The 26,629-nt window shown below is 29.9% G+C and overlaps 1 protein-coding gene across 1 annotated transcript in view; it reads right to left on the bottom strand.

Moving 5' to 3' along the window:
- LOC142319650 (ankyrin repeat and BTB/POZ domain-containing protein 2) overlaps positions 1–26,629 on the bottom strand; it is a 165,689-nt gene that overhangs the window by 17,700 nt on the left and 121,360 nt on the right. Inside the window, exons 10-18 of the mRNA XM_075357190.1 lie at positions 23,746–23,933; positions 17,136–17,362; positions 15,983–16,176; positions 13,582–13,726; positions 6,866–6,997; positions 5,745–5,906; positions 1,816–1,943; positions 1,263–1,425; positions 919–1,048 (exon numbers count right to left, since the gene is read on the bottom strand). Of these exons, the coding sequence (XP_075213305.1) occupies positions 919–1,048; positions 1,263–1,425; positions 1,816–1,943; positions 5,745–5,906; positions 6,866–6,997; positions 13,582–13,726; positions 15,983–16,176; positions 17,136–17,362; positions 23,746–23,933 (1,469 nt within the window). The remainder of the gene's footprint in view (positions 1–918; positions 1,049–1,262; positions 1,426–1,815; positions 1,944–5,744; positions 5,907–6,865; positions 6,998–13,581; positions 13,727–15,982; positions 16,177–17,135; positions 17,363–23,745; positions 23,934–26,629) is intronic.

Below are 26,629 nucleotides of genomic sequence, written 5' to 3' on the forward strand. Positions count from 1 at the left end.
AAAATTACTTACTAAAAATAAAATTTTGTAATCGTGCTTCTTCTCGAAGATTCAATAGAGTTTATTTATAACTAAAAGCTTGTGCAATTATGGATTCAAGATGAACTGATAAAAAAACTTATGCCTAAAGTAAAGCATTATTGAGAAAGACTTTTATTTTAGATGGTGCTTGATCATGATCAAAATCAATTTATTTTTACACACAGTCAGTTTAAATCTTGAAATAAACTGAAAAAATTTAACTATTCAATGGAACTTCAGATTTTAGTTAGTTTTCTGGAAACCTGATAGTGAAAGAAGGCATAACACTTTTATAATCTGATTATATTTGTATGAAATTTTTACGACAGATCTAGCTTATCTTGCATACCAGGAGACCCAAACTTTACCTGATAGCATCTCAATTGCAAGTTGATAGTTACACTATCACTGATCAACTAATTAATGCATTATACTAGCTTTTTTTGTTGTTGGGTATTACAAATCTTTAGAGGAAATAAAGACAAACCAAGTCTCAAAATGGACATGGAAAGCAGAGCAGATGAATGGGTAAAATTAGGAACTAATATACTATAATATTAAAAAAAAAAATTCCACATATTACCTTATGAGAAATATTTTCATTCGTTAATTCCACAAAAACAATGATTTAATTCCCTTTCTTTTCTTTTACAGAATATGCAATACAATAAAATAATTTTTCAATGGTTTTTTTCATTTGGGGTGTTTTCATTTGGTTATAGGTATTACAAATGGTTGAGGATGAGATGAATGATTTATCACGTAGCATGTGTGAAAATGCCATGCCTGACAGGGATTCGAAGCTGGGATCTCTGGATTAAAGGCCAAGACACTACCACTCGCACCATGGAGGCCACCTGGCATTATACTAGCTTAAATCAATCTAATGCAACTCACCTAAGTGATTGTTTTCAGTACTATGGTAAACAGCTTCCTGTAAACACTTCATCTGTGCTTTGCTCAGTTTCAATACTTGTACTTGTGACACCCCTGGAGATGTTCCATCTGCTCCACCACCACCACCACCCTAAAAAAAAATAAAAAAAATAGACTACTGTCAGTAGGCACATCTATTACAACTGATGTATATACACATAAAGAAACTGGTTAACAATTTTTTATTAATCTGAGAGAGGTTATTTTAATCTCTAAAATTAATTAACCTGTTGGTACTAATTAAATGAAAATAAACATCATTAGAGATATAAATCCATTTAAGCAAACGGCAGATTAATAATTACCTGAAGTCGTGCACCAGTCCTTCTATCAGCTGTTAGCTGATTGGCACCTTCAGCCAGAATTTCCTCTAATGAGAGAACCTCTTTTGTATTTGGATTTAAGGGATGTGATAATAATTTACGAAGTACAGCTTGCTGCCCATGAGCAGCTGCCACAGCTATTGGACTGAAATAAATAAAATATAAATTTCATATTAAAAGCTAAATAAATCTTAATGGTAAATATATTTAAATATTATGGCTTAAAATTATGCCACTATTATTATGCCTTATTAATTATTTTATATCATTATGGCTTTAAATATTTTAAAAAGCTCAACTACTGAATACATAAATAATTTTAGACAAATAATTTATTCAACATAATGTTACTAATATTTATATATTATATTCAACAAATAATATTTAATGATTGATTGAGAATACACTAAAAAGATTTGAAAGCAATTTCAAAGGCAATTACTTAATTCAATGTATTATAAAATTTATTACAGAATATGCAATACAATAAAATAATTTTTCAATGTTATTCAAATAAATTTGTGAAAACATCTACCTGTAGCAACCACGTTGTGCAGCCCCTGAATAACAAAGAGGGTCTTTGAGAAGTGTTGAAAGAAAACTATGAGCTCCATGTGACAATAATAAAGAAACCATTTCCAAGTTACCAGAAGCTGACGCTACCTAGAAACAATTTTTTACATTTATAAAAAAAAGTGGTAATGAAGCTTAATAAATCAAATTATTAAATACTCAAATGTTTTTAAATACATAAATGATATATATAAACAAAAGACGTATGTTCAGTAAATGAGTAACGTTTGTGTACAGATTAACAAGAAAAATAAAACAAAATTGTGACTTTATTAATATATAATTATATTGTAAACAACAAAATCAGTTAATGGGTCTCACTAATGGGGAATAGCTAAAAATACTTAAGAGTAGTATCTAAAAGTATCACTTGAAATATGCTCAAAGGCATAATGATGGTAGCAGAATGATGATACTCAGCTAGAGGATTCAGGTAGCAGACAACACAAGTATACTCCAATTTAAAAACTGCAACTGCATTCGAGAAATGTGTTAAAAGCGCAGTAACCTAACCTGGATGTCATATTCAGGTTGTGATACAACAAATACAGCAGTAGGCCGAAGAAATAATTAAAATTGATATATAAGAAATGAAAAACAGTATAACTTCAATAGCAACTAGTTGATAGCATAAAAAAGTTATTTGTATTTCCAAAATGTTTGCTTATAGACAACTGATGAGGAATACATAATGAATTGACTGGGACTGTATTTGCAACATCTCTCTTGGTACACTAATGAAGGAGAATTTATGCTAACAGAACTGATTATGAACATAGATGACTAATTATCCCCCCCCAAACCCCTAAATCGAAATCTGATTTCAATTTAATGGCAGCATCCTCTTTTGCTTTATGAAAAAATTTGAGGTTTTGCCCTCAGCTGGTAAGATAATTAGTTTTTGGGATTCTCAAGAAATGTTGCCAATTCTTTTCAATAAATGAAGTAGATGATGGATGATATGAATGCTATATCATTCTTTGATGTTCTGTTGAAGCTTTGGGCAGCAATTCAGTGAAAAAAATTTTTTTCTCCCTTGTGCATAATATGCACAAGATTTCTGGTGCGTATTTCAGATTTCTGATGTGTCGCATATATAAAAGTTACTAATAATTAAACTATTCCGTTTAGTGAACTCCTGTCTACTGGTTACAAATATTAATTTAGATCTTACAGTGTAGAATAATCAGTTTTTATTATTGGATTATTTGGTAAACAATTTATTTAAAGAGTAATCAAGGGACTTTTACTCTAATATTTCAGGTAAGATTGCTGAATTAATAATTGTGTAAATATTTGATGTTAACAAAAACTAGTATTTTAGCAATTGTATAACTGTCCACTTTTATTAAAGAACTGGAGGATCATATCTCACTTTCAAACGAAATAAGTTTAAATGAAGTGCAGCAAAAATGTGTATATATAATTTAATAGATGTACAAGGAAGTCATCTGGTGTCCACATCAGATTTTTTAGATAATTAATTCACCATATAGGCTTGAAGCTTGTGCACAGAAATTTTATAGCATATGAAAAATACCATGCCTGACTGGGGTTGAATCCAGATTCTCCAGATGAAAGGCTGACATGCTATCTGATATGAAGATCGGCAAAAGACTTTGGGAACTATTAAAGTGATGTGTTAATTGTATTAATGACAGTAAAGATTATGTTGAAAAATAAAATAGATAGAATATATATTTATTTTAGAATTTTAGCTTCCCATCGCAGCTTCGCCTGCGTTTCCTGTAATGGTCAATTCTTTTATTTTAGGTTCTTTAATCAGTTGGTTTAAGGCATTTCTCCTGCCACCAACCCATAAGGTCACCTTAAAGCATAAGGCCAAATGTCCATGCCACAAAGGTCTACTGTGCCTCAAACAGTTTAAGTGACCGATATCCTATTTAGCTCCTAGAGCTAACCTAATAGTATGGACAATATAAGCTTTTGTGTCCAGCCATTCACTTCTCATATATTAAACAAAATTGGGTAGGTGCACCTACCATTGTCTAGACTATAACATATGACTATCGTAAATATAAAATTGAACGTCATCTTAAATCTAAAGACAGTTATTTGCTGCCACACCTAGGTCGCTAAATGCCAGCACATACTTGTCCACCATTTATATTGCTTGGAGTTATTGGCAGATAGCCGACCATTCCTCCAAGGTAGGCTCCTATAGCAGCTCAGGTGTGAGCACCTGGCTCCTGTTGCCCTTAAAAATGAACTTGAGGTGTACATCTCCCCCAGATCCTGTATAAATCTAAACAAGGATCTTCCCTTAATTGTGGTGTTCCAATCCTGCTGCCATGCTTCTATCACGAGGCTCTGAAGCCTCTTTCGCAGGCGGGAGATGGGCAACTGCTCAATATTTAGATCTGATGCATTGTGATCACCATTCCGCTCTGGTACTGGCCTGACTCGAAACCACATCCCAAATACCTTGGCCTCCCAACCACTTTGCAATCTCCACATGGCTGCCTGAACTTTCACTACTAAATTGATTGCGAGAGCCTTTCCCAATATCGTTCTAGCCTTGTAGGAGGTTGTTTTAAAAACACCACTGCATACAATTAAGGCTATGCGCTGAGCTCTTCGTAAATTTAGAATAGTGCTATATTTCTGTCTAATCTATGTGCCCATATGGGCGCCGTGTAAGTGTCGTATCTCAAAGACATCACGGTACACCATGTACAATTAATGGCCTGACAGCCCATAGTCTTTCTGAGCAATCCTAAGTTTGTGCATCACAAAGATGGTGTCCACCGCTACTTGTTTGACATGGTTGCTAAACAGCAACTTCTCATCAAACAACACAAAGGTCCTTATGAACTTTTACACAGTCTTTATATTTAATATGGAGGTTTCGACTGCATGATAATTTGTCTGCGTCCTTCAGAAACATATACTTCATCTTGGGCACAGAAATCTTTAAATTTTGATTGTCCATCAAACCCTCTGCAGCTGACAAAGTTGCTTGCGCTTTTCCTTCCAGCTGCAGTTGTGAATTGCCATGAACTAAAAGGAGGCAGTCATTGGCAGAAGTCTAGGCCGTGATCACTTCTGGGAATGTCAATCCCAGAAATCCGTCAAAGACCAGGTTCCACAGCAGAGGACTGAAAACAGAACCCTGCGGGCTTCTCCTGGTCACGAATTTTCTACACTAGGTGTGCATCTTTAAACAGAGCTGTGCGGTTAGACAAATAGTCACGCACAACTCTATGAGTTACTCATACGAGTACAAAACTCCAACACAAGGAAGGAAATGCTGCCTCTATATCAATAAAAATAGCCAAAACATACTTACAGTTGGTGCTTTCCACCTTGGCAAGAGTATTTAAGATGCAATCCTCAGTGCCAACCCTTTCATGAAACCACATTGGCCTCAATTTAGAAATGCGTTCATTTCAATGTTTTCTGGAGCTGTTCCACAATCAGCCTTTCCTTCAGATTATTAAGGATATAGTTTCAAAAAAAAAAGTTATGTAACGAAAGAATAATTTATGACCCAAAATTATGTATTATTCAAAATATGTATTTTTACAAATTAAGATGTATTAATTATTCATCATTAATGAATACATCTTATAATTTATTATAAATTTAACTCAGCTCATATGAAATTTCACTATCAATTGCAATGAGTATTGTTTATTTGGATAAAAACAAAGTAACTGCAAATGTAAATTAATGACTCATTTTCTAAATTTCTATTTTTTTACAAAGCGAGTGCTTTTACTCTTAATGTGCTGAATAAAAACTTATGAAAATAACTTAAATTACATTCCACAAATTTAGAGAGCAAGCCATTTATTTAAATTTGTTTACATCACATTTTGCTATGCATGTCAATGAATAAAAATGAAATATTAACATAACAGCACTTACCTGCAAAGGTGTTATAGTACACTTCTCCTCACTAAGTCTTGCACCTCCTTCAACATTAGCTCCTCTGTCTAGTAATAGCTTGGCTATAGCAACATTACCCTGTAAAGCTGCATATGTTAGTGCTGTCCAATGCTGCATCTCAGGTTGTACAGTTGGACATCCCTTTAAAAAAAAAAAAAACAGAAATAAATACAAAGTTACATTCAATAAATCTAATAAATGTAATAATGCATCATAAAATTTATGTTAAATTGTTTGAATGTTTCCTCTCTGTATAACAAGTAATTTAGGATAAAAGACTTCAACACAAGAACTTTATTTTGACATGTTCTCAGTGCATGGAGTCTGTTTATCAAAATTGGACTACAGATGTATGACATTAATTGCTTGAACTTTCATGATGTTAAAATAAATTTAATTAATTTTCAACTGAGAATTTAAAATTTAAAAAAATAATGTGTCTTTTTTAACATTTTTGTTATAACTACATAAATCTTACTTATTTTTTATACTAGTTAATTTATGCTTATATTTAGTGCTTGGAGTGCTTAAACAAGACAAAAATTCAGTTATTTTTGAAAGGTGGATTTATAGATAAAGATTTTATCCTTAAATTTTTACCCTCTGACAGCAGACTGCCAGAGTGGGTTATGTTTTCATCCAGAAGTTATTTCCCTTTTAACTTTTGAATAAACTGACTGGTTTCTTAAGAATGGATGTAGTTTTCTCAAAATAGTTTATCTCTTAAGTAAGGTCTTTAGCAATTCAAATAATCAAAAGCATATACCTGTTTGAGAAGAACATCCCAAGTGAACATGGTGGCCTGCCGTGCTGCCAGTCCTGGTCAGTGCTAACAAGTGTTCTTTCACACATGCACGTAAACCTACTCAAGTGTATAAACATTTTTGCACAAAAGTTTTAAAAGATTTTAATTTTTTCTATGTTAAAATGGCATCTATAAAAACACCCTTTTCAAATGAAAAAGAGCTGGAGTATCACTCATTTTTCCAGAATTTGTATTTAGCTGTTTTTTCATACGATAAATGTCACAATTTTATATTAATTATTAACACATTTCATCATCTTTGCTATATCATAACAATATATTAAAAGTCAGTTACCTGAGTGCCCTGAGAAGGAGTCTCAATATCAGGATCACAGCCGAACTCGAGCAACATTCTAACCACAGCTTCATCATTGTTAATACAAGCAAGCATTAAAGGTGTCAAGCCACTCTCACATAATGTGTTCAACTGTTAACAAGATGTTAAAAATTATTATTTCCCCCAAAAAAATTGTTAATATGTGTACCGCTAGAATCAATTTACTATTAAAAATTTTATTTAATTCTGATGTTTCTAAAAAAAAAAAAAAAGAATCAAATCTTTCAATTTTCAATTCAAACCTTCTCTTAATTCAAAAAACTTTAATAATATTAATAATCTATTCAGACTACATTTGATACAAAACATAAAACAATTCATTTTTTTACAGGTCTCATTGGGCTGTTTTACTACAATTTCAATTTTCAAGAAATTTATCTCAACACTTCAAAAAGACAAATAGGATGTTCCTCAAAACAAAAAGTCATGTAAAATTAACTCTTCAATAACTTTTCAGATATGAATGTAAAAATTTTATCATTTTTTTTTTAAGTCTACTGATGTAATATGAGACAATTACAGTTTGCCTATCAGAACTGTCTGTTGGTAACTTATTATGACTGTTCAGTTTGTTTGTATTTTTCTTTGTTACTTTGCAAATTTTACTTTCTACAAAGTAATTTTTGAAGTTTTTGAAAACTTTATTTCATGCTTTTGAAGTTGGTCTCCACTACACACTCCACCTCGGGGTAGTATTTTAACTACTAATGGCTCTCCCAAGCCAAACAAGTCAAAGGGAAGAGGCCAGACTAAACAGTACTCCAACAACAGTTATGTCAGGTCTAGCAAGTCAGAAGCAGTGATAAAGTTGAAAGTTGCTTTCAACAGAAAAGCTTAGCTTTGGAGAATATGACAAGTAGTACAGCTAAAAATACTGGGAAATACTAAAAATAAAAGAATGTAATGTAAAAAATAACAAAATTAAAGATGGATCTCATAACATTTTAACGCTAATTAGTAAAGCTGAAGAACTTACAGATATGATGAAGGCAAAAGAACTGGATATTTTGAGTCTAAATGAGACACAGTGGAAAGGAGGGGGGAAAAAGATATTAGAGGTGGGAAATTGTATTGGAGTAGAAATGATGAAGTTGGTAAAAATGGAGTTGCCTAAATGATTAGTAAGGATATGCTCATAGTTTCATTGATGGTGTGAGTATGTGTCAGAGCAAGCCATAATTATTTCCATAAATGTAGAGAAACTGGCTATTATGCAGATATATACACCACAAACTGGATGCCTGGAAAAAAAACTGGTTTTTGCAAGTGAGTTGGAGACACGTATTAAGAAAGTTAATATAGTAATGGGAGATGAGATTTTAATGCTCACATGGGCAGTGACAGGAAAGGATATGAAAATGTGCTGGTATGTTTTGGCTATGGTAGAAGGAATGATGGAGTGAGACTGCTGAACTTATGTCAGAGGAATGCTATGATAATAGCTAACAGATGGTTTAAGAACAAAGAAAGTCATGCAATAACAAGATATTGCTGGGATGGACAGATCAAAACAATGATAACAGAGAATAAAACTATTGGTCAGGTTAATTTTTAAAAACTTAAAAAGCATATAATACAAAGGAGGATAAGAAAGTGGAAATTGAAGGAAATAATAAAAATAAAGGAATACAGAAACTGCTACAAGAAAAGTACATATAAAACACGTAAAGGATGTAGAGATAAAATGGGGAAATTTTAAGAGCAGAGGTGGAAGCAGCCAAAGAAGTTTGTGATACAACAAAACAGGCAGTCAGAAGAAATAATATTGCCTGGAGGTAATTTTTAAAACCAGGAAAAAAGAGGATACTCTTATATCAGTGAAAAAAAAATATAAGAAAATAATTGAGAAAGAAAATGAAAAGTTATGGGAAGAATTTACAGATAGATTGTCAGAAGATATAAAACAAAATAAGAAAATATTTACAAAATTATGAAATAAAGAAGATGAAAATGTCAGAGAGATTGGAGACAGAAGATAGAAAAATGGTGGATGATTCAGAAGGGATGAAAGAGCTATGGAAGGATTATTTTGAGATTTTTAAATACGGAAGATAAAGAGGAGAATATCCAACGTGAGGAGGGTTGCAATTGTTGATTGGAGGGAATCTCTTAGAGAGAATGCAGAAAGAATGGAGAATGCAATTTGAAAAATGAACAGTTGTAAATCAGCAGGATGTGACTAAGTTACTGTTGATATGATAAAAGCTGGAGGTCCAGTTGGTTTGCAATGGATATACAGAGTTGAATTGTGTGTGGAGAAACAAGATCACTCAAGAATACTGGAAAAGGGAAGATATAATCCTTCTTTTTAAGAAGGGTAGTAAGAAGCAATGTAAGAACTACTGTGATGTTACTCAGATGAATCATATGAAAAAACCTCTTGAAATGATTATACTATACAGGATAAGTAGAAAGATAGAACAGGAACAAAGTAAAAAAACAGCATTGATTTAGTGTTTGAAGAAGCACTTAAACCCTATTTTTGCAGTTCAGCAACTGTTGGTGAAAAATTACCTGAAGATGTACAGATCCAGTTAGATGCTTGGAAGGAGGTAATGAAAAACTATGGACTAAAAATCAGCAGGGAGAAAAGCTAGATGATGATCGCTGAAAGGAATAAGAGGATGGAACAAGATGTTGTACTGGATGTGGAACATCTGAAATCGGTGAATAGTTCATATACTTTGGGAAGTGAAATAAATGACAGGAAAATTTTGACAGAAATATCAAAATGGTTGCAGAAGGGAGGAAATCTGTACCAGAGTGTGAAACATTTGTTATGGAACAAGAAGATACTAGAGGAAGCAAAATATCATGATGTACTATTCCTACTTTATGAAAATGGTGTTATTTGGTGCAGAATCATGGAAGATGACAGAAAGAGGATGGTGTAGATTGCAGGCTGGTGAGATGAAGTTCCTACAGGCAATAAAAGTTAAAACAAGAATTGATAGAGTGAGGAATTCAGACATAATGAATGATTTGGGGTTGGAGAGTGCATGAGAGAGAGAGAGAGAGAGCAGAAAAATGAGCTTGCAATGGTATAGAACGTAAAGAGGAAAAATGGAGAGACTACCAATCAGAATTGAAGAGTTAAAAAGAAATGGAGAAAACCCAGAGGATACCCAGACTAAGATGGATAAAAAAAAAAAAATTCAATACTTTTCATTGACAGTAACAAAGCCTATTCTTAAAAGAAGCTTTCAGAAGGTGGAGAGATATTTTGACTGTTGTCAATGTAATCTGATGCTAGTCAATGTACAGTAGGACAACAGGAACGACTGAAAGTAGAAAAAAGCTATAATTCATAAATGGTACTGATTTATAAGACACTATATACTTTTGTCTGAATGAAAGTAAATTGACTATTTTTCCTTTGATTACGTGAAAAGAAAAGAGAAGAGAAAATATCTTTTCCTTTCTTTTCAGCAGGGTGAAAGAATTGAGTAATCTTGTAAGAAAGGATAATACTGAATACATACAATCTCAAATTCTGGAAATCTAAAATTTTGGTTAATCTGAATGGACGTAAAATTTTGGGTATGCAAATACTTGCATTGTCTAATTTTTCAACTGTAACTGAAACTGCTTACTGAATATAATTAGCTGATGAAGTGATACAGTAGAAATATAGTGTATCATTTCATCATATACATTTCTAATGTAACTAAACTAAAATATGGTATTTAGTCTATTTATGATGAAGTGATACAGTAGAAATATAGTGTATCATTTCATCAGGTATATACATTTCTAATGTAACTAAACTAAAATATGGTATTTAGTCTATTTATTAGTGTTATTAATTGTTTATTATTTAAATAAATTTGTCAACTGTAGCTGCAAACAGTGCTTTATAAACCTAATCTCTTTGGCATGACCTTTGTTTGTTGCTTGACATATCTCAGAGCTGCTAAAGTGCTCTCTCAGAATGTGAAATCATATATTGATTCATCAGCATGATTTTTGTCAGCTGTATTTTCTGTTTGTTTGGTGTCAATGATGGACATTATTTTACAATTGTAATTTTAACTGCAAATGGAGGTGTAATTTTATGACCATGTTCTACAGTTTACCATAAATCCACTTTTATATCTTCACATCCAAACAGTTGTTTTACAACTGTAATATGTTAATCATGTATTCGGTTGATGGTATGTCTGGATCAATACTTCAAATGTCTAGCTTTAATTTTTTGATACCTTTCCCTGTTTTATACCTACAAACATTTTACACTATATCAAGATTCAGCAACTCTGAGTATGACACCAATTTCAGTAATTTGTTTTAGCTTATCTAGTACTGCAACATTTTGCTCAAATTCTAAAATAAATTACAAGTGTTTTCTGTAAAATAATTTAGTAGTTCGGAATACTTCACCAGATGCAAATTTCTGCTGAGATAATGCTTTCTTAGGTGGGATTTTTTCACTAATTTTAAAGAATTTTTTTCACACACAACAAACTGATTGTGAAATTACTCTATATAACGATTATGAATTCATCTATACCTTTTTGTTATAGTAAGTTTAACATCTGTTGTAATGTAAAAACTTTTCACATGTATTTAAATTTAAGATTTTTGATATTTTAACTTAAAGGTCTTCTGAAAACCTTTAGTGGAAGTAAGATTGACCCTATTACATTGTTGTAAGCTAATGTGATCAAATTACTTCATTTTATGTCCAGGAGCATGTTTTCCTTTGTGATGTGGTAAGCTTCTAGACAAAATTATTTTAAATCTAATTTTATCTAAATCACAGACTGGTCCAAGGAAAAATTGTGAGGTAACCAAATTATTAAACATGATGAAATAAGGAGCTGCATTTGATCCGAAGAAGACATCTTTTTTCACTTATTGTTGGTTGGTAAAACCCATGTCTTCCACTGGTCTAAACCAATACAAACAATGAATAAATAATCCTATCAGAAAGGCTGTAAAATGTAAATGGTTCAGCCTGAATAATCTGACTCTTAATGGTGTTCTCTTTCTAATTCTTGTGGAAATCAAATAACTGTCACCTCATCAACTTTTTCAAATGTCACATGATTTTGATGCTTGCATATTAATAACAGATAACTCAACGATAAATCAATATTTATCATTGATTTATCTGATCAATGAAATTGTTTGATTAAAATTGTTCAATTTTGTAATGATTTTTTTTCCAGTTGAAGACTCCATGACACCAAAACTGTTGCCACTTTACCAACAAATTTATCATCTATTCTTCATTTTAATGTTTCTAACATAGGTTTTTGAGGTTATGGAGCAATGCTTATGATCACCTGGTATCATACAGATATAGTATAAACACAACTTTTTAAAAGAATAATCTGTATAAATAATAGCCATAATGAATACAGACAACACATAAAATTACCTTCAACAGATCAGATCTATCTTCACATACTGCACACTACAGATATAATCTCTTAATTTAGCCAGTAGGTAGGTCATTAACCTATCAAGTGACAGTTGTATAATCATATAAGCCAGGTTTATTCTTTTTTTTAAACCGCCTTTAAAAAGTTAATATAATAAATAGTACAGTAGGTATGCTTGTATATTATGTATATAAACAAAAAACATTACATATGTGTATTGATTTTGCAGGTAATATGCCATAAAATAATACGAGGATATAACATAGCTAAGTAGAAAATTACAACGTGCTGAAAAAATACATTTTTATGTAGTATACAAACATGACCAATAGCTCAAATTATTCTGACATATAAATTGAATATGCTTAATGTAAATTAGTTGACTTATTTCTGGGATTTTAGTAGTTTGTATAAACATCAAGTAGTCATCAATAAACCAGTGAGTCCAGCAGCTGCAGAATGATTTACGGTGACTCAATTGTAATGGAATAAAGTTCAGGACTGCTGTGTATGCAATAAAAATACAAGCAGAAAAATCAATTAATAAAAAAAATTGGTCCGATTTTTCATCATTCTACTGATGAAAGGCTGATTCATATGAAATAAACATAAATTTACTAAATAAGGAAGGATAATTTTAAAAGTATTGGACAGTTAAAAATATTTTAAAAACAATCTATGATAATAGCATTAGCTTAAAATACAGTGAGAATTAAACTAGTTTCACATATGCAACTATGAATTCTATCAGTTGTATTTAAGTTGTGTGTATAAGCTGTGCGTCAGAAAAAGCCACATGACAGGAAAGTCCTACAACTGCGTTGTAAGCTTTTTTTTATGATTACAAAAAATGTTTTATTACAGTATGGGATTTCTACAAGAATGAAGGAATTAATGACTACACAATATATTTCACAAAATGTTGCTCATAGATGATCTATGAATCACTACAACTGTACTATACTATTCACTAAAAACTATACTCTTAGCATAGTCACCTTAACATAGCACAACATGTCATATAAATTGGTTCGATTTAATAGCATGACTACAGATTTAAAAAATATATAGTACAGCCCAACAAATCTTTACATGAGGTACCACCCCTTAAATCAAGCGATTGAGTTTAAAACTTGAAAATTATATTTAAGTTACTGATACTGTTTTATAAAATTTGACATTATGATAGAATAAAGAAATGGCCACACAGGAATAAATAAGATAAAATTATTGTAGTATATTTTATTTAAAATGACTAAAATAATTTCAAGTTAAAAAAAATCTTACCTTTGTACTAGGGAGTAATTGTAGCGCATGAGGTACCATTTCCCTTGATCCAGAGCTTAACATTCGAAAGGCCACTGCAATTTTTAATCGGCGTACCGTTTCAACTTCCTCACCGGGCCTTCTTAAACTGAGTCCTTCATCACATCTGACAAAGCAAAGTAAACCAGTTATTACAACCACTATGAACCTTAAACATTTATTTTTTAACACTAATATAACATTAATATTAATATTTTTAAAATACTAACAACGTTAATACTACAATATTAACATTTTTAAACACTAATATTAACAGTTTAAATATAACATTTTAAATAAATTTTAACTATATGTATTTCATTTTAATACTTATTATTTGAAAGATTATGAAGCTAATAAGGTGATATAAAACTTTCATTAATATGTGAATAATCAAGTAGTTCATTATTAACTGGTTATTATAAAAAAAAACAAAAACAAAAAGTATATACTTAAAAATAAGCCAATATATATATATCTAAGAAAGAAGAAATTCTTCAATACTGGCAGGGGTGCCCAATTAGGATTTACATTAATCAGTAAGTGCAGTAAAAATATTACAAAAGTGATTTGTTGCAAAGTAAATACCAAAACAGTATAACTGCTTTCAAATACACTGCTTGTAATACAAACATAATTAATATTTTAAGGTAAGTAATGTAATCGAGAATTACATGCCACAATTTATGCATTAAGTTAAATAAGTTCTTCAGTAACTTCTCCTTCAATATGTTTCTTTTCTTAACACACATACACACACACATGTGTGTGTATATATATATATATATATACACACATGCACATGCAGTATGCACAGGTATATCAGGATGCGAGATCTGTGAAAATACTTTCATGAAAAATTAAGGTAAGATATGTCTTCAATATTCTGTACTAGTGTTTTATTTAATAAAATTTAAATATAATTTTAACAATACAGAGGAATAATATGAATCTTAAAAAGATTAACTTCAGTAAAGTAATATATATATATATATTTGTATTTGTATTGTATAACAAAGTTATGAACAAACTTCTTGTTTGCATTATTAAAGTTATTTGCATTATTAAAGTTATGAACAAACTTCTTTTCTTTTGCAGCTGAATGCATTTTCTTTTTTTTTACTTTATAAAACATAATTTAATCATTTATCAATCGCCAGTAAATTATGATTTTGTTTTAATACATATGATATAATTTTTTGTAAATGCAAAAGTGTGTTTGGCCAAAATTCATTGAATAATGTTTAAAAAATGCAATTTTTAATAAAAAATAGCTCTGGTATAATTTTTTTTTTACTACTAAATATGAGGTTTGATAAAAACAATATGAAGAATTTTAGTTTTTCTCAAAAAAATCTTCATTTATTTGTCAATATTGATTTTTTCACCTTCAAAGTACTCCTTTTCAGATATATATTTGTGCCAGCACTTTTTCCAGTCTTCAAAAAACCTCTGGAAAGTAATTTCCAGTATGATAATTAGTCTTCAGCGATTCTGTCTTTATCTCTTCAATGTTGGCAAAATATTGTCTTTTATTATTTTTTCATCTTGGGGAATTGGAAAGTCACAGGGCCATGTCTGACAAAAATAGAGAGTGAGGCATCATAACTGTGGTGTTTTTGGCCAAAAATTCACATAACAAACAGTGAAGAGTGAGTAGGTGCTTTATTGTGGGGTAATTGGCATGAATTATTTCGGCACAAATCTGGGGGGTATTTTCTTCAGATTGCTTCATGCAAATGGCGTAGAACTTCCACGTAGTATCACATTTCCACTATGATAGTGATTGTCCATAATTATTTTCTTCATTTTTTTGATGTTTTCATTGGTTGTTGATGTGCTAGGATGTCCAGGGTGCTCATTATCTTCAGTCTTCAAGGCCTTCTTGGAAATGTTTGTGCTACTTATAAATGCTCATTTTATTCCCTCAAGAATAACCAAAAGCAAAATTCCATATTTCCAATGCGATTCTGCACTTTATTCTTAATGAAAATTCTTAATTCCATTTTTTCCACAAGTTAAAAATCACCGACCAAAACATGTGTAACCTTTTCAACAGCCAGCAATAAACTAAGCTTCCAATATGGCTACCAATGTAAACATATGTCAGGTACAAGTGTACCAACACAGCTACAAAAAAAGGTGACATTTGGACTTATACAGCATGAGAAATTAAAGTATTATGCTCAAATCGAATGAGCTAAATTTATAAAGTTAAATCCAATATGCTAAATTTATATAAATTTTTATTTTTAATTGGTATATTTACCTATCATTAATCAGCTAACCTTATGATTAAACTCAATTTTACAATATTGTAACAAGCAGTCCAAAAGAGATTTAAATATTTAATATCATTAAAATTTAGGAAATGCTGACTTACCCTGGCTGTCTGATAGGGCAATCAACACCAGGCAAAAGAAGCCGAGCAGCCTGCATAACATCATCTTGATCGATTACTGCAGAATGTCGGTATTCAGCATGAGCTGCTGTTGTACGAATCCATTCAACTAGTGGTGGAAGTACTACGTATGCACGTTCATATACAAGTTCTTGAACAGGACCAGAATGTTCTAACTATAAATGAAAGTTAATTATAATAATGTCTGCTTAGTCAGAGTGAAATGAAAACAGTAATATCTATAGGCAATTTAAAATGGTGTATAAAGCCTCTGGAAATGTGATCAATCAATCTGTTGTCATATATAAGTTCTCGCATACACACATTTTTGGGCTTTAGATTTGAACTGGTTTACACCCTCAAATCTACCCATATTAAATTTACCTTTACGTAATATATATTTCAAATAAATAAGAAGGAAAATTACATACTCAAACCTCAATGAAAAATAGGTATATGGATAAACATAACCATAAATCCAAAACACTAGCCATAGTACATGAATTTGATGCAAGTGTTACCAAACTCTCTCTCTTCAACAAATTTAACAAATTTCATGCGTTTCCCTATGACAATTATGTAAAACCAAGTTTTTAGAACCTAAATACACAATTAATAAATAAAATAAAGTAGGATGACAATTACCTAATACATGCAAGAGCGCTTTCACAAGTTACTCGCATCATCAGTTGCTCCACATAACTTTTTACAAATATTCGTATCAAATTACATATTAAAATCACAATTAAAACTGAAATTAAAAATTGTTTTATATTATCATTATGACTTAAAATTAAAAATTCTTAAAAATCCCTTTCTCCAAATTGAAATTAGAATCAAAAATAAAAACAAAATTTTTTACAAATTTAAAAATTGCATATATGGAATAAGTTATTTACTAAATTAAATTAAAATTACTTTATTTTAGTAAATGACTTCATATTTCTATATATGCAATTTTTAATTTTAATTTCAATTTCAATTTAAAATTTGTAATATTTTTAAAATTAAAAAAAAAAAATTGTTTTTATTTTTTATTTTAGTTTCAGTTTTAATTGTGATTTTAATATGTAATTTGATATCATAATTTGAATCATTTATACTAACCAAAGGAACAAAAAAATAGCCAAAATACCTGAGAACAACGCATAAAGTAGAAAAGAGCCTGAACAGCTTGGCTAGACCAAACAATGTTTCGTGAATGTAATGGAAGGCAATTGGTACACTGGATCAACTCAGCTAGTTCTGATATAGAGCCAACGCAAGTTGTTAATAATGATTGCTCTGTTCTTTTTCCTGTACTACCAACAGGACTGCTGTCAATACTACTGCTACTGGCCCAACGTGGAAGAGCCAGTGTCCCTGTAAAATAAATTTCAACAGCTTTTTAATAAATTGTAACTAGAAACAGAGTTTTATGAATGAATATGAGTCATACTCGAGTAATACATATAAAGTACATTTTATTAAAAAAACACATAAAATGTTGGAATTATAAAATTAAATATATCATAAACTCATACTAAACCTTACCAACTGAACAGAACACTGATGTGCCAACATCTGCCCCATTACCTGTATTTGTGCATTATCCATTTGTATTGCTTTGTAACATTTTTTTAAACAGACTTTATAATTTTAAATGATTACTTCTCTTGAAGTACAGAAATGCTTATTTTATTCTGTTTCTGAATACTTATTAGTTAGATAACGATAAACGTTTTTTTTCTAAAGATAAACAACGGTTTTATTATTAGTCGAGTCATCACTGCCCAAGAATCAAATAGGAAAATGAAAAAGAAAAATTAACATAAAATCAGAAATTTATCTCCTAAAACAAATGAACGTAACTTATCACTTAGACACAATAAACAAATCTATTACTAAGAAAGATAACAATATGGAGTTGTAAGAAGACCTCACAAAAATAGCAAAATGTTACAAGAATTGTGCAAAATATCAGAAACTATTTAAAAAGATTGTTAGCAGATTATAATGGTAAATAGAGGAGGTGGGACTATAGAGGGTACTCAGATAAAAAAGTATTTTATAGCATAACATGATAGTTATGCTACACTAGGTATGCTTTAACTACTGTTAAAAAAAAACAAAACAAAAAAGACATAACCAACAAGGATGTACAGTGTCCTTATTAATCATATGAAATAATTAATAAAACCTAAAAAACAAAAGTAAATTTAAGTAAGATTAAACATGCTAAGTGCCTTAAATAACAAGGATTCCATTCATCAAGTCATTGTCATCATAAGCAATAGACCAACGTTTTACGACCTGGGGGTGGTGAAATTACCTACAATTTTAAACATAAACATTAATGAAACCATTTTACAAAAAAAAAATCACTTATTTATAAATATTTTACTTACACTTATAAGTTCGCATTTAAAGAAAATAAATTAATGAGATGGTTGCATTTGTTTTTCATTTAAAAGTTTCTCCATACATAGATCTACATTAGAAAAAACACGAAGGCAAATTGTTTTGAAATGATAAAATACGATTCCTATGTTTAGTTTTTAGTGCAACCGTAAACAAAAAATCATTTTCAGAGGTAAGTTGTGGCAAAAGGGATTAATATGTTCAATGTTTCTTTGACTAAATTTCCATATTCACTTCAACGAGCAGCCAAAACATATCTAAATCTTCAGATATGAATTGTAGCTGTAAAATTTTATCGGCAGACATTTTGATGAGCTGGTCATGAATCTCAACCGGTAACTTAACAGCTGCATCATTTTCACTAAATGGATTCAGTGCCCATCTCTTGGAAAAATCATTTTTATCTTCCAGGAAATACTCCGCAACCGAATTTTTATACAAATACATGTTCATGCTATCCTAACTGCAGTGAATAATAGTGTCCTTCTTCATCCAAATCTTTCTCAATATAATCAGAAATTTGTTGAAACAAATCAAAATTTTTGCTTTGAAGGCAAATAGTCCTGATATAAAGCTTCTTAATGAAAGCATGAACTTTGTCTGTCATCAATAAAACGTTTTTATCACATCCTTGTAAATATTTGCATTCAAGTAATTTAAATGCGAAAATACATCAGCTAAATAAGCCAACAAAACCATATATTCATTATTCTGCAAAAACAGTAAGAATGATATTTGTTTATCCTGGGAAAATATTATTAATTCATCTTGCAATTCCAATAATCGGGACAACCCATTCCCCTGCGATAATCATTTGACTTCTGAATTGAAAAGAAGAGCTTTTTTTTGCCTGTTTCATCACATAGTTTAGCAAACAACCTATTCTGTAACAGTTGACTTTTAATAAAATTAACTATTTTTACAGCTTTACAAAGAATTTGTCTGAGATTTTCCGGCATATTTTTTGTGGCAAGAGCAAGTCTGTGTGTCCATTCTGGCCTTGATGTAAGACAATCTTTTAATTTTTTTCAGAAATCCACTGTTCTTTCCTGTAATAACCTTTGCACCATGACTATGTACCGCGATACATTTTGTCTATGCTTAAAGTTTTTAGTAGCCTCATAAAAAACATCAAAAAGATATAGTCCTGTTGCATGACCAGGTATTGATTTACAAAACAGCATATTCTCTTTAATTGATCTCTCCCCATCGCATTCATATCTCACAATACAAGAACTGAAAAATGTTTGCCACATCTGTTGATTCATCAAAATGAATACAAAAAATTCACTTGAACTCACTTGCTGAATTATCTGATCACGAACATCAGCAGCCATATCACCAATTTGCCTGGATACTGTGTTGTTAAAAAGCGAGAATTTTTTCAATTTTTTTGCTTCTTTCAGTTTTATCAGTATGGCTTGAATTACAATTAGAAGCTTGTTGATTTGTCAAAGCACATAATTTTATTTCAAAAAATTCCAAGAGTTTGCTTTTATGATCTGGATGTTTGGTTTCCAAGTATCAAATTAAATTTGATGGCTTCATGCTTTCATTGGAGAGGACTTGATAGCAAACAAAGCATTGTGGTTTTCCATCCAATGAGGTAAAACTATAATTTAAATAACACTGTCATTGTACAATCTTCTCTTTTTACCAATTGATTCACTGGATGTACTCACTGCATAACTCACTTTGTTGTTTTTTTCAAATTTATTCATTTTGCATAAGAATCTAATTGAAAAAAAAAAAAATAGTTCACTGTTTGACTACACACTAAAAAACCAAAACTTCAATTATTCTTAATGAAACTACATTTTAAGAACTTAAATAATGGCAAAGACACATGTTTTGCATTTGAAACTATTCAAAGCGAATATACATTCTGACAACATAAATTCTACAATCTCTTATACCTCTTTTAAACTGCTAGGAGCATGTTCAAACATACATCCATTTTTGAACATGATGCTCTCACAGCGAATATTATGCAAGCATACAAATTACAAGGAGCACATACACATTAAGTTGGAATCTGTAAATTGCTCATGTTTATAGACTTCATACATGCTTACTCATATCTGTCACTAACAAGACAGCTAGAGTTTTAACTAGTTTTCGTTAGGTTGGAATTGTGAAATAATCATTATATATTTTTTTACTTTTTGGTGATCCATGGAGATAAAAATGTTGAGAATCACTGCAATAGACATAAGGAAAGTTAAGTTGCCGCCATACTTAATCACAGATTTTGCAGATGAAAAACAGATGCCAAATAATAATACAACAATTACATGAAACAACCACAATCTTCCATGAACTATTAGAAGGAATCCACAGGTCAAAAGAATGTGCATTTTTTTTAGCTTTATAACAATTCCTCAGATGTCTATCATCTCAAATTAATAACAAATGATGGGATAATTTCATATCTTTGATATAACAGGATTTATTTTAAAATTTTGGTTAACCTATTTTGATTAAAAAAATTTAACCATTAATTCCGATTTTTACAAACACTTTAAAATACCCATTATAAATACATTGAAAAGTATTAAATTTTTTTTAATAAAAACTGTATGTACTTCACTCACTTCATTTAAATTTATTGAGTTATTTCTGAAAACTTCCAGTATGGCAGATAACAATTTTTGTTATAATAGCTAGTTATTTTTGACAAAAAAAATTCTTAACTAGGAAAAAATCACCTATTTTTAAACTTGGCTGTACATAAAAAATACAATAAACCTGACTATTCTGACCTGTAGTAGGGGAAAAGAGCATATAATCTTAGTTTTAAAACCACGGAAACAGGCATAATTACAGAACATTCTAGTTGGATACAGAATATTGAGTGATTAGAACTATCAGTTATTTATTCATTTTTTCCTTCTTTTTTTAGCAGCACTTTCCCAACAGCTGGAAACTGTTCATTCATATTTTGTCCTCTAGTTAATTCTTTAAAAGCTGTTAATATGGTAACATAGAAAATAAATGTCACTTCTGGGTGCAATAAAATAAAGAAAGGGAGGAACTTTCATGGAGGTCTCTTTAGTATGCTCTTATGTCACAGGGTAAACTTGACAGCTGATTCACTAATTTCAAGTGATAAACAAAGAGACAATCTGTTTCAAACGAGTGTGAATCACAATCACCTAACAAGAATAAAAATATTTCTGCTTTTTGACAACAATCCCTGTTGTTAAGTATTCCTCAGTGTTCAGTGTTTCATTTTTATTCAAAAATCCATTCATATGAAGTTATTTTTATGAATGCATACATTACTGAGAATAGATTCTACTATTAATTACATTACAAAATGCATTAAAAATATAAAAGACTTAGAAAGCAGTATACAAAAAGCAATATAAAAAAATTTATATGTAGACCAGGAACATTAGACATTGCTTTTGAAAAATATCCATACCACTCTTTAACTTACTATATTAATATAAGTAGTATGAAAAGCTCGGGTTTAACCGCCATTTCTTTCTCTGAAAGTAATGATTCTTTGGCGGTTGAAGCTGAGGGTATGTTTTCCAGGATGAAAATATGTTTCTAATTAAATTTACAAGCTGAAAGAGTGGATTTACTGCAAAATACATAGTAAAACATGGGTTTGAGATGCGTCGTAAAATTACAATAAAGAACCAATAAAGAATTGGCAGTTGAAGAACCTGAGGGTCTCTTTTCATGGGTTTGTTCAAATACATTAAAGAACAGCTACTTTTAATGATGAATTGAAATGCTAAATTGAAAGAAGAGGCAAAATGTGACTTTTCACATCAAACATTATTTTTTACTTCATTTTCCTATTTTTTATTAATCCTTTTAAAATTTTTCAATATTCTAAATATGCAATATCTTGGCGAAAAATAAATGTATTCAAATGAAACCAAATGCATCTGAAAGTGCATTTTTTACTTTTAATTTAAGTTTTGAAAAACTTTAATTGGTTTAGTAATTCCTAAGATATTTGCAATAATCTGTTTTTTATTTGCAAAATTCATATCTCCAAAGCATTAATATTAAGGGTTGAAATTTACATCACTGATTTGATTTTGTATTTCAAATTGTTTGGTGTGAAATTGTCCAAGAAACAGTGAATAGATTGTGCGTTCACATTTACACCAGTAGTGTTAAGATTATTTACTTTTTTTCTTCTTAATTAATGTAAACAAGCTACTGTCATGTTTTTCTTATTTACTGAACCAGCTGATATTAAATAGTATTCTACTTCATTAATTATTTGTCACTCTCCTTTAAGATGTTAACTTAAAACACATTAAAAAACTGTTTTAGCTAGACAGAATGATAAAACATGTAATATAAATGTATATTTAAATTATCTTCATATAAAATATAATATAATTCAAATGTAATGATTAATTAAAGACATTATAATGTAAATTGAATAAAGGATGTGTTCAATAAATATTTCAGTGTCCGGCAATTACTATTGTATACAATTACCATAACCAAGGTACTGCACCGAGGCTGTGATTGTTGTACATTACAAGTAGTGCAAGTAAGTAATTTTAATAAAATTACTTGATAAAACATCAATTAAAATAAAAGTACATAAACAGTTTAACTTTACAAAAAATAATACATCACAAAATAAATAAAACAAAAAACAATAATACATCACAAAATAAAAAAGCAAAAATTAAAAACAGGTTATGAACATTTAAGAAAAAGCAAATTTAAAAAGTTCTAACATTTGTAGAAAACACACTCATAATTAAAAACCCGTAGACAATTCCCAATCAGACCAAACCAAGCATGCACAGTTCAACAGATCCATTAACCTCAGCAATGGCCTAGTGGGATCATTAGGCCTATGCCCGTAGAATATAAAAATGAGAAACACCAAAGATTAAGAATGGAAGATCTACTTATGTTACAGCATAAAATGATCAACTCCATCCAACAGATAAGTTCAAGGTTCCAAGGAAATTGGAGCATTTACACTCTGGATGGATGCAACATAGTTATGATCAATGATTTTTCTCTGATCAATTTAAATGTGTATACAACAAAAAGAACATTAACTTACAGTGAAATCTTAATTTCAAGGATGTAGAAGTGTCCAAGAGAACCATAAACCATGAAAATTCACTACCAGGTAATTTGAATCCTAACTGAAAATGATAATAAAATCAAATTCACATTTGAAGAATGGGCAAAAACTACAGACATGGTAGCAGGTGCGGCTCTGTTTACAGCCTTTCATATACATTACCAGCAAAAGCAAAACATTCTATCAGCAACTCCTTTATCATTATTATAAAATAACATTCAAATAAATCAATTACAAAAGAAAGAAAATATATATCACATACCTGAAGCAGTGCGTCCAGTATTAAGATGCGCATATGGTTGTAAAAGACCCCACAGGTCTCCGTTATTGGCTATGGAATGTTCAAACATAGATGCAGATAAGATTGTATCTGCTTTGGTTGGCAAGCATTGCAATATTATTTCTTCTAAAAGATTTTCTAAACCAGCTGCAAGGTAAACTGCTGCATATCTAAAAATAAAATATTAAATAACATTTATAAAATATATTCTTACTTAATTCTAAATGAAGTAAAACTTCACTTATTTTAAATATACGAGGCTTTAATGAATCTATATCAAAGATTCTTAGTTAATCCATTTTTAGAGAAAAACCTCAGATTAAAATACTATTATACACTCACTACTATTTTAATATACATTATTGACCAAAGAAATACAGGATGTTTTTAATTTGGAAAATATATTTAAAGTAGAGCATCATTTAAATGAACACTTTCTGCAAGCTCCATAGGATATTCAAGCATAATATTAACCCACAGAAACTTTAGATGTTCCTAAAGAGTACTGATAATGCACAACATATTGCTCTCAGTTCTGATGTGCAGAATTTTACAGCAAAAGAGGCAATCAAATTTACTAGATTTAAATAGAAAATACATGTTTTTTAAAAAAAAATTATTAATTGTTCATTAAAATAAAATTACTATTTATAACATACTAAAACGTATATATAGGAAAATAGAATCTTGAGTTATAGTATTTTACCTAAGTGTTTTTTTGAATATTTTATTTTGATATAATTTTTTAAATAACCAATAAGTTCTTTATAACTTTTTACAGTAATGATTATCTTCATTTAGTGAAAAAAGTAAAGTAATTACAAAGAAAATTGAATAAAAAAATTTAAATTATACCAACTGAACTTAACTGCTCAAACATAAAACAAATTTAATGATTACATTAAAAATAGTTATATTTTTAGCAGCTAATTGATGTTTTCATTTAAAATTATTTTCTTAGCACAGAAATACAAATACCTTCAACATATTTTACTTAAAATGATACTTGAAAAAGAAAAAGATAAATTCAAATTTTTATTGTAAATAATATTTAAACTATGAATAAAAAATTCTTAATTATTAATACAATTTTTAACACAGCAAGACTTCAGCCAAAATTAGTATATCCCTTACTGTATTGTTGCTTACAAATACACTATTTTAATTTAAAAAATATATATATATATATATATATATATATATATATATATATTTACATCCATGTAAATGAGTTATGTTTAAAAGAGTAACAAAAAGTTTTGGGCTATGAGGAATTTTATTAATATGTGACTGGTGTCATTGTGTAAAGTGAAACTTAACACAATATATCCCTTAACAGAAAGATTCTATATATTGTGGAGTTTTCATGCTGCATCCATATAAGAAAATCATAGTACTGTTTCATAATTTTTACAATGAATGGTTTATGTAACATCTTATTATAAACATTTTTGTGAAACTAATGATATGTACATCAGGGAAGCCATCAAAATAATTTATAGACATTTATTTTATAAAAACCAAAAATTGGTTTTTGGTTTCTGATCCTAATTTGAGCTTCTAATTCTTATTTAAATATATGGAAATTAGGAGATGACTGCAGTATTTTAACTGGTTCGTACCATAATATCCGAAAATACTCGGGATGCATCTATCTGAAGCAATGATTGTGACCTGGTTGTAGTCAAAAGACCAAAAAGATCATCATGCTTCAGTCTATCTAGAGATGTTAAGATGCGCCAATGATAATAAAACATTTTTAAATAATACAATAACAGGTAATGAATGAAATATGAATTTGTGGGTACAATACTGAAATGAAAAAATGTCCGCAGAATAAGGTCTACACTCTGATAACTCTTTGTCATAGCTGCTCAACTGCTCACCAATGAAACTGTACCCTCAAGTCTTGTTCAAAAAATGAAATGATTATTCTTTCACAACCCTGGCTCCAGCAGATTCTTTTTTTGTTTCTTAAACTGAGATTAATGTTAAAAGGCTAAATATTTGACAGGACTAGGGGATCAGAAAATATATCCAAAGCACTAAAGGAAATTCTAATCAAAGCCTTTTAGAACTGCTTTCAGCAGTGAAAATACTGTTGGAATAAGTACAAGAATAAGGGAAGGAACTACTTTGAAAATGACAAGGCCCAATACCTCCCAAGTAAGCCTTTATACAGGCTTAAGCATCTATAAAGCAAAACTTTGATTATTTTTTAAATAGACAAAAAATATTATAAGAAATGCGTGTTTAAATCAAAAATAAATTCTATAATTAAAAAAAATTTAATCTCGGACAAATTCTGATTCTAGATATTTTTTCTTAAGAAATCAACCAGTGAACATAACCAATTTTGGACTGCCTAAAATAGAGTGATATAAAATTATCAATACGATTACCATTATCACGCTTGGCTTAGTTTGCACTGATAAATCATTTTGTTCACAAAACAGAGTTTAGATCAGGTATCTGTTAAAATCGATAGTGAAATACAACAGGCATGTTGCTAGACATCTTAAACTTGTTCTACGACGGTTCATTTAGAATGAATCAGTACAGTCTTTAGTGCAATTTATTGGATGTGTTTGAAAATAACAAAAATTTTGTTGAACCATTTCTATAACTTTTTAGGTTAAGGGTTGTTTGTTTATGTTTCTTTTATATTGCACTTTTTGTGCATTTCTTTGTATTTAATATTACTAAAAAGTTTTATATTGTTCTAAGTTAGTAAGCAGTTATTAGTATAAATATGTTTGGTATATAAGATAACAAAATTAAATTTTAAAACTATTTTACATGAATTTTTTGTTTCTGTTCTGGCAGTTCAAATTTTTTACAGAATAAATTGTTACTAATTTTCTTT

This window comes from Lycorma delicatula, chromosome 2 (assembly GCF_047948215.1).
Source record: "Lycorma delicatula isolate Av1 chromosome 2, ASM4794821v1, whole genome shotgun sequence".
NCBI lineage: Eukaryota > Metazoa > Arthropoda > Insecta > Hemiptera > Fulgoridae > Lycorma > Lycorma delicatula.